We start from the raw sequence: 9,968 nt of genomic DNA on the forward strand, positions 1-9,968 counted from the left end.
TTCCTTTTTCATGTGCTTCCATAAGCACACTTTTTAAATCATTTATTCATCTTAAATACATTAAAAGTGTTGAGGCAGGGAAAATGACATGAGATTGGCCATACATGTTCTTACTTCAAATATCATCAAGGCACATTTCAACTAATTTACTGTACACAAAGTTATCTTGTCTCTTACTGATCTTAGGTTCCATTTTTATTATTTCTGTACAGGAGCCCAGTACAGAAGCCCAACTAGGGCCCTTCAGTGCACTAGTCCGTTGCAGGAGTCTCATCTAAACTGAATTACCAAACGTTTTCTCAAAAGCACCTTTTCACCCAGCTACAACTGCTTGCACAGATCCATACATCTATGGGTGCCTCCATCCGATGAAATTAAACTTCTACTACACTTCCCGAGTTACGCTTACGCACAGGTGTTCAGAGCATGCTAGATAGCTAATAGATAGCTTCCATCTGTTTTCCTTGAACAAGTGCTGTAAAATGGAGATATGCCTGTGTGGGAACCATAATCCTATTAAGGTGTGTATCAATGTAACCTTTTTTAAAAGTATTTCTCACTGATATGAAAGATAAGATCCTTATGCTTTCAAAACTGTATCGGAAGCGATGCGTGTTAATGTTCAGACCGAGCAGCTGGGATCTTAACAAAACTCCCCTACAGAAGACGCCTTCATCCAATGACTCTTATGTGTAATGTAATGGAACTGAGACTCATGATCAAGAGCTATCTGATGCCAAGGTCCAAACTTGTGCAGCCAGGTATCATCAGCTTACTTCCCACACTTAAAACTGTGCTCATGACATAAAATTCACTTTTCACAACTTTTTAAAAGCCAAGATGAATCATAGCACCATATTGAACGTTAGCCTAATTAACCATTGCACCGTTCTGCAATTCATTCAACACTGCAGAATCAATCAAAACTGCAATATAGGCCTAAACCAATATGCTTTGGTTCCTCACTGCATCACTTCCTACATCAAACTTCCAACAATTTCCAATTTAAATATTATATTTTCTAGTGAACTATATGCGAACACACAAGTGATACAGTGCAGTCTTGTGATTGTGGAACAGCTCAACCCAAAGCACCAGTAATCACTCAATCATCAGCATCTATTACAGTATTATTATTGACATATATTCTTAGGTTAAACAGCTTTCATTTGGGCATCTGGATACAGCAAGAATGGAACAGATGGAAACCAGTCCAGGGTGTGTCAATTTGGCACAAGGCATGTCCTTTACCATTGCACTCAGCCTTCCCATATAAATCCTATAGTGTGGATGAAAAGAATACCATCCTATGCTTGTCCAGCGTCAGTTTGCAAAATCAATTTCCTCCCCGTTTCAAGTTGACCAGAATAGACACTGCTATTATGACCAACACTCCCACAGCCATCTCCATCATCTTGCCCATCTCCTGATCTTTGATGGCCTCTTTCTTCCTCATAATCTCTTCCTTCCTAACTCGCAGCTCCTCCTCTCTCATGAGCTGGGATTTATAGTGGGATTTGATGAAGTTGTCAAAATCGAAAATGTTCTTGCTGTCTATCCCCAAGGCGGAAGTCTGGCGTGCCTCCCTCGTTGGCTGAGATGAGGAGCTCTTGGTGTCCTTCGCGGAAGGTTTGCTCGCTCCAGTAACGTCTCCCTGACTCAGAATGCCTCGGTCGTATTTCTTCCTCAGCCCCTTGTTGCCCAACACGTTGTAAGCCTCGCTGATGTTGGAGAAGCGGTTCGTAGCCTCCTCACTGCCTGCATTCTTATCTGGGTGGTAGACGAAAGACTGCTTGTAGTAAGCCGTCTTGATCTGAGCTTGCGTGGCGGTTGGAGACACCTGGAGGATTTCATAATATGCCGTTCTGCTTTTATATAGGGGCTCAGACATGTTGCCGTTGCCATAAGCTCTCACAAATAACTGCTCATGAGACTGTCGCAAACTAAAGCTCGACTGTCCGATGGCAAATCGCACCATACATAGAGATCTTCTCTGCTCGCGCCTGGTTTGAGTTATGGTGGCCGTCACGAGACCGTTTCTTATCCAGCTTGAAGCTCTAGAGGCAATAACATGGACTTGTGTGTCGGCCAGGTGAGGTGAACTGAGATAAAACCACCTTGAAGCACTATCGAGTCTTATTATATTCTCACTGTCCGACAGGTTCTGCATGGAGGAATAACTTAACTGTAATACCCCCTCACCGCATTTTGATATAAGGTCGTGGCAAAATCCAATCTTAAATCCACCTTCGGTGAGTCTGCTGAGGCACCTTGAGTTCTCAGTTCTTAAAGTCTCCTCAGGAATTCCGAGAAACGGCAACTGGACCCGGGCTGTATTATCATGGTCATCTTGAGCTTCGCCAGACCGATATTCTGTCAGCAAGCTTCTGGCTTGTATTGCGCCTTTAGCTTGGTTGCCCTCAATCCTCAGAGGCAACTGATGATATGTATTTTGAAGAATTCTGTAGACTCCATTACTAAATTTCAGTCTGACCTCCGCCATGTTTGCAAGGAGCTAATAATAACAATTCCAGTTACAGCAACGGGCCAATAAAAACCTTGGTACTTGGAAAGCGCACAGAAAGTAGCCAATCAAATGTGCGAAACATGTTTGAGACTCATCACTGCGTTACGTCATGGTAATTACGCAACATTTGTTTCTGGTGTATCTGTACTTTACTGTAGTATTTATATTTATTACAACTTGTACTTTTATTTCACTCCTAAAGAAAATAATATACTTCTAACTCCGTACATTTTCCCTGACACCCCAAAGTAGGCTACTCGTTACATGTTTTATGCTTAGCAGGACAGGGAAACACGAACATCCCTGGTCGTCTCTACTGCCTCTGTCTGATCTGACGGACTCACTAATACACATGCTTCGTTTGTATGTCGAAGTGTTGGAGTGTGCCCCTGGCAATCTATCAATTAAAAAAACACAACATTGTGCCGTCTGGTTTGCTTAATATAATTAATTTTAAATTACTTGTAATTACTTGTAATACTTAGGTATATTTTAGCAATTACATTTAGCCTACTTTGAATACCAAGTATATTTAAGCATTTAGTATTGTTAGATTTTCACTCGGGTAGTATTTTCCTGGGTGACTTTCCCTTTTACTTGAGTCATTTTCTATCAAGTTATCTTTACTTTTTGACAATTGGGTACTTTTTACACCACTGGTTTCTATGTGTTTGAAGCAATTCCATTTGCTACGTTCCAGCCATCATTATGAGCCTTTCTCCCTTCAGCAGCCTCCACTGCTCCACAGGTACGCTACAGACACAGACAAACGCTCTCTTATATTTCCCTATGACCCCTTTTTCTCAGGTCTCCCCTCACTTTCTGCTCTTTGGTCTTTCTTTCTGACCTCTCTGGTCTATCTATCTATCTATCTATCTATCTATCTATCTATTTATTTGAGGGCAAATGTTTTATATAAGGGTATTTTTATTCATATCTGTTTTACCATTTAGAAATGAAAGCACTATGTATCTAGTTCCCCCATTTACCGTTCAAAAGTTTTGGGTCACTTAGAAATGTCCTTGTTTTCCATGAAAACATACATGAAATTAGTTAGAAAAGGAATAGGAAATATAGTCAAGAAGTTGACAAGGTTATAAATACTGATTTTTAATTGAAATAATAATTGTGTCCTTCAAACTTTTCTTCATCCAAGAGTCCTCCATTTGCAGCAATTACAGCCTTGCAGATCTTTGGCATTCTAGTTGTCAATTTGTTGAGGTAATCGGAAGAGATTTCACCTCATGCTTCCTGAAGCACCTCCCACAAGTTGGATTGGCTTGATGGGCACTTCTTACGTACGATACGGTCAAGCTGCTCCCACAACAGCTCACTAGGGTTGAGATCCGGTGATTGTGCTGGCCACTCCATTATAGACAGAATACCACCTGACTGCTTCTTCCCTAAATATTTCTTGCATATTTTGGAGCTATGCTTTTGGGTCATTGTCCTGTTGTAGAAGGAAATTGGCTCCAATTAAGCGCCGTCCACAGGGTATGGCATGGCGTTGCAAAATGGAGTGATTGTCTTCTTTCTTCAAGATCCCATTTATCCTGTACAAATCTCCCACTTTAACCCCACCAAAGCACCCCCAGACCATCACATTGCCGCCACGATGGTTGACAGATGGTGTCAAGCACTCCTCCAGCATCTTTTCATTTTTTCTGCGTCTCACGAATGTTCTTCTTTGTGATCCGAACACCCCAAACTTAGATTCTTCCGTCCATAACACTTTTTTCCAATCTTCCTCTGTCCAGTGTCTGTGTTATTTTGCCCATCTTAATCTTTTATTTTTATTGGTCAGTCTGAGATATGGCTTTTTCTTTGCAACTCTGCCTAGAAGGCCAGCATCCCGGAGTCGCCTCTTCACTGTTAACGTTGAGACTGGTGTTTTGCAGGTACTATTTAATGATGCTGCCAGTTGAGGACTTGTGAGGTGTCTGTTTCTTAAACTAGACACTCTAATGTACTTGTCTTCTTGCTCAGTTGTGTACTGGGACCTCCCACTCCTCTTTCTATTCTGGTTAGGGCCAGTTTGTGCTGTTCTGTGAAGGTAGTACACCTTGTTGTATGAGATCTTCAGTTTATTGGCAATTTCACACATGGAATAGCCTTAATTTCTCAGAACAAGAATAGACTGACGAGTTTCAGAATACATTCTTTGTTTCTGGCCATTTTGAGCCTGTAATCGAACCCACAAATGCTGACGCTCCAGATACTCAACTGTCTAAAGAATGCCAGTTTTATTGCTTCTTTAATCAGCACAACCATTTTCAGCTGTGCTAACATAATTGCAAAATGGTTTTCTAAGGATCAATTAGCCTTTTAAAAGGATAAACTTAAATTAGCTAACACAATGTGCCATTGGAACACAGAAGTGATGGTTGCTGATAATGGGCCTCTGTACACCTATGTAGATATTCCATGAAAAATCAGCCGTTTCCAGCTACAATAGTCATTTACAACATTAACAATGTCTACACTGTATTCCAGATCAATTTGATGTTAGAAATGTCATTTTTTGTCCATTAAACTAAGTGACCCCAAACTTTTGAACGGTAGTGTAAGTATTTGGACAAATTCCCTTGTGTATTAAAGTAGTCAAACGTTTAGTATTTGGTCCCATATTGCTAGCGCAGAGTGACTATATCAAGCTTCTGACTCTACAAACTTGTTGGATGCATTTGCAGTTTTTGTTTTGGTTGTGTTTTGGGTTATGTTGTGCCCAGTAGAAATTAATGATAAATAATGTATTGTGTCATTTTGGAGTCACTTATTGTAATTAAGAATGTAATATGTTTCTGAACACTTCTTCATTCATGTGGATGCTACCATGAGTACGGATAATCATGAATAATGATAAGTGAAAGTTAGAGGCACAAAGATCATACCCACAAGACATGCTAACCTCTCACGATATTTATGCCTCTGTAACTTTCATCATTAATTCATGATTATCCATAATCATGGTAGCATCCACATTAATGTAGAAGTATTCAGAAAAATATATTCCATTCTTATTTACAACAAAAGTGACTCCAAAATGACACAATACATTATTTACCATGAATTTATATTTTAATTTAATTTAATTTTACCTTTATTTAACCAGGTATGCCAGTTGAGAACAAGTTCTCATTTACAACTGCGACCTGGCCAAGATAAAGCAAAGCAGTGTGACACAAACGACACAGAGTTACACATGTGATAAACAGTTTATCACATGTCAATAACACAATAGAAAAATCTATATACAGTGTGTGCAAATGGAGTAAGATTAAGTAAGAATAAATAACAATATGGGGATGAAGTGGGCTATTTACAGTTGGGTGGGCTATTTACAGATGGGCTGTGTACAGGTACAGTGATCGGTAAGCTGCTCTGACAGCTGTTGCTTAAAGTTAGTGAGTGAGATATAAGACTCCAGTTTCAGTGATTTTTGCAATTTGTTCCAGTCATTGGCAGCAGAGAACTGGAAGGAAAGGCAGCCAAAGGAGGAGTTGGCTTTGGGGATGACCAGTGAAATATACCTTCTGGAGCGTGTGCTATGGGTGGGTGCTGCTATGGTGACCAGTAAGCTGAGGTAAGGCGGAGGTTTACCCAGCAAAGTCTTATAGATTACCTGCTGGCAGTGGGTTTGGCGACGAATATGAAGCGAGGCCCAACCAATGAGCGCATACAGGTCGCAATGGTGGGTAGTATATGTGGCTTTGGTAACAAAATTGATGGCACTGTGATAGACTGCATCCAATTTGCTGAGTAGAATGTTGGAGGCTATTTTATAAATGACATCGCCGAAGTCAAGGATCGGTAGGATAGTCAGTTTTACGTGGGTAAGTTTGGCAGCATGAGTGAAGGATGCTTTGTTGCAAAATAGGAAGCCAATTCTAGATTTAATTTTGGATTGGAGATGCTTAATGTGAGTCTGGAAGGAGAGTTTACAGTCTAACCAGACACATAGGTATTTGTAGTTGTCCACATATTCTAAGTCAGAACTGTCCAGAGTAGTGATGCTCGACGGGCAGGCGGGTATGGGCAGCGATCGGTTGAAGAGCATGCATTTAGTTTTACTTGCATTTAAGAGCAGTTGGAGGCCACGGAAGGAGTGTTGTATGGCATTGAAGCTTGTCTGGAGGTTTGTTAACACAGTGTCCAAAGAAGGGCCAGAAGTATACAGAATGGTGTCATCTGCGTAGAGGTGGATCAGAGAATCACCAGCAACAAGAGTGACATCATTGATGAATACAAAGAAAAGAGTCCCGAGAATTGAACCCTGTGGCACCCCCATAGAGACTGCCAGAGGTCCAGACAACAGGCCCTCTAATCTGACACACTGAACTCTATCAGAGAAGTAGTTGGTGAACCAGGCGAGACAGTCATTTGAGAAACCAAGGCTGTTGAGTCTGCCGATAAGAATGCGGTGATTGACAGAGTCAAAAGCCTTGGCCAGGTCGATGAAGACGGCTGCAAAGTATTGTCTTTTATCGATGGCGGTTATGATATCATTTAGGACCTTGAGCGTGGCCGAGGTGCACCCATGACCAGCTCGGAAACCAGATTGCATAGCGGAGAAGGTACAGTGGATTCCAAATGGTCGGTGATCTGTTTGTTAACTTGGCTTTTGAAGACTTTAGAACGGCAGGGTAGGATAGATATAGGTCTGTAACAGTTTGGGTCTAGAGTGTCTCCCTTTTGAAGAGGGGGATGACCATGGCAGCTTTCCAATCTTTGGGAATCTCAGATGATACGAAAGAGAGGTTGAACAGACTGGTAATAGGGGTTGCAACAATTACGTCAGATAATTTTAGAAAGAGAGGGTCCAGATTGTCTAGCCCAGCTGATTTGTAGGGGTCCAGATTTTGCAGCTCTTTCATAACATCAGCTATCTGGATTTGGGTGAAAGAGAAATGGGGAGGCTTGGGCAAGTTGCTGTGGGTGGTGCAGAGCTGTTGACCGGGGTAGGGGTAGCCAGGTGGAAATTATATTGGGCACAATATAATCTGAAACAACCAAAACAAATGGCAAATGCATCCAACAAATTTGTTGAGTGACAAGTTTGATGTTGCCATTGCGTCCTAAGAATATAGGACCAAATACTAAACTTTTGACTACTACACTACTACATTTGTCCAAATACTTATGACAACTTCAAATGGGTACTAGATACATAAAGTGCTTTAATTTGTAAGCGGTAAACCGATTTTTATGGAAATACTCTCAAAACCAAAGGTGACATTCTGTACTGTTGCCGCACATGAAACATTTGATGTCAAATCCAAAATGCTGGAGTATAGAGCCAAATTAAAAGTTTACGCTTTACTGTCCAAATAAATACATATGGGAGTGTACAGTATATTAGACATTTATATCTAAAAGCATAATTGTGAAATAATGATTCAATGTTGGCATATTTATGACATTATGGTCTTACCCAAGTCTCCTTTAAGACTCCATAATGTTTCATCTCTCGGTGCTACACTGCAAACATTGCTGTCATATGAAGCTTTTTTTTTTAAATATATTTTTTTATTTCACCTTTATTTCACCAGGTAGGCTAGTTGAGAACAAGTTGTCATAACTGCGACCTGGCCAAGATAAAGCAAAGCAGTTCGACACAAACAACAACACAGAGTTACACATGGAATAAACAAACGCACAGTCAATAATACAATAGAAAAAGTCTATATACAGTGTGTGCATATAAGGTAGGATAAGGGTGGTAAGGCAATAAATAGGCCATAGTGGCAAAATAATTACAATATATCAATTAAACACTGGAGTGATAGATGTGCATAAGATGAGTGTGCAAGTAGAGATACTGGGGTGCAAATATTACCTCTTGTTCTGTAATATTAGTAGTATTTTGTTTTCAATAAAACATTTCTTACATGAATTTATGAAAATAAAGAAATATATAAACATGAATATGGAAAATATATATTTTAAATTATTTGGCAAACTTTTCAATATATTGTTGAACATCATATATTCTACAGGCATATAAAGATTCCAGAGTTATGGCCCATTTAAAACAGAGAAATTGGCATAGTAGGCAATAGATGGGTGGGTTGTTTAGCAATAAAACCGATGTGTATACGACCCTTGGGGCAAAACAGATGGGTTTGGCTTTAATAGAATCAAATAATTGTTGACAACATTTAAACTATATTTCCTCTCCAAATGTTTATTTAAATAATGAGTGCTTATCTCTCAAATCCATTGTTACAGATGTTGGATTAGCTAGCTAGCAAATCTGAGCCCTAATGTATTAGCATAGATGTGACATGATTCAAAACACCTCAAAATAAAAATACATCTCTCTCTCTCACTCACTCACTCACTCACTCACTCACTCACTCACTCACTCAACAGGTGTAGACTTTACAGTGAGCTGTAGAACCTTTTGAGGGCCAATGCCAAATATTTTGTCTCCTGAGGGGGAATAGATTTTGTCGTGCCCTCTTCACAACTGTCTTGGTGTGCTTGGATCATGCATACCACTGCTGGCTTGCTTCTGAAGCTAAGCAGGGTTGGTCCTGGTCAGTCCCTGGATGGGAGACCAGATGCTGCTGGAAGTGGTGTTGGAGGGCCAGTAGGGGGCACTCTTTCCTCTGGTCAAATTTTTTTTAATCTGAATGCCCCAGGGCAGTGATTGCCCTGTGTAGGGTGCTGTCTTTCGGATGGGACGTTAAACAGGTGTCCTGACTCTCTGAGGTCATTAAAGATCCCATGGCACTTATCGTAGGGGTGTTAACCCCGGTGTCCTGGCTAAATTCCCAATCTGGCCCTCAAACCATCACGGTCACCTAGTAATCCCCAGTTAACAATTGGCTCATTCACCCCCCTCCTCTCCCCTGTAACTATTCCCCAGGTCGTTGTTGCAAATGAGAACGTGTTCTCAGTCAATTTACCTGGTAAAACAAAAAACAAAAATGTTCGTTTGTTGGTGATGTGGACACCAAGGAAGTATGTTCACTTTTTGTAAACGTTTCTACCTTATCATGAAATACAATATAATACATTAATTCAAGGATGAGTCTGACATTTTATATTGTCTGAGATGTTTCGAAGGAATCAGAGTAAAACCATGCGTATGAGGCGTCAGCTAAACTGCAGTGATTTCCTCCACCAGGTGGCGCTAGTGTGTAAAACATAGATATGTATTTTAAAGTGATAATTTTGATAATATATGAACTGTTCCCAAAACAGTCATTTTGAATGCCAGTTTTTATTCTTCATAATCTGTAAAGGAGGCCCATTTAAAATGTGTCTGCTATATTGTAGTCTGTACCATGCAATTTGTTTCTCTTTTAATCCATCTCTGGGAAAATAATTACGATTTTTTTTTGTTTGTTGAAGTGATATTTCTAATACATTGATGTCAAGAAAATTCATGACATTTTGTGCCTCGAGATTATCGCGCGCTCTCGATTGATCTACA

The 9,968-nt window shown here is 40.2% G+C and overlaps 1 protein-coding gene across 1 annotated transcript; it reads right to left on the bottom strand.

The window, feature by feature from the left end:
* LOC109892791 (uncharacterized) lies at nt 1-2,532 on the bottom strand. The gene has a single exon (XM_020485570.2). The coding sequence runs from the start codon at nt 2,501-2,503 to the stop codon at nt 1,337-1,339; it is 1,167 nt and encodes a 388-aa protein (XP_020341159.1). The 5' UTR covers nt 2,504-2,532; the 3' UTR covers nt 1-1,336.
* Nucleotides 2,533-9,968: the final 7,436 nt, after the last annotated feature.

The sequence above is a fragment of the Oncorhynchus kisutch genome, linkage group LG6 (assembly GCF_002021735.2).
Source record: "Oncorhynchus kisutch isolate 150728-3 linkage group LG6, Okis_V2, whole genome shotgun sequence".
Taxonomy (NCBI): Eukaryota; Metazoa; Chordata; class Actinopteri; order Salmoniformes; family Salmonidae; genus Oncorhynchus; species Oncorhynchus kisutch.

Coding starts and splice junctions, on each gene's coding strand:
- LOC109892791 (XM_020485570.2), bottom strand. CDS start 2,503: ATGGCGGAGGTCAGACTGAAATTTAGTAATGGAGTCTACAGAATTCTT.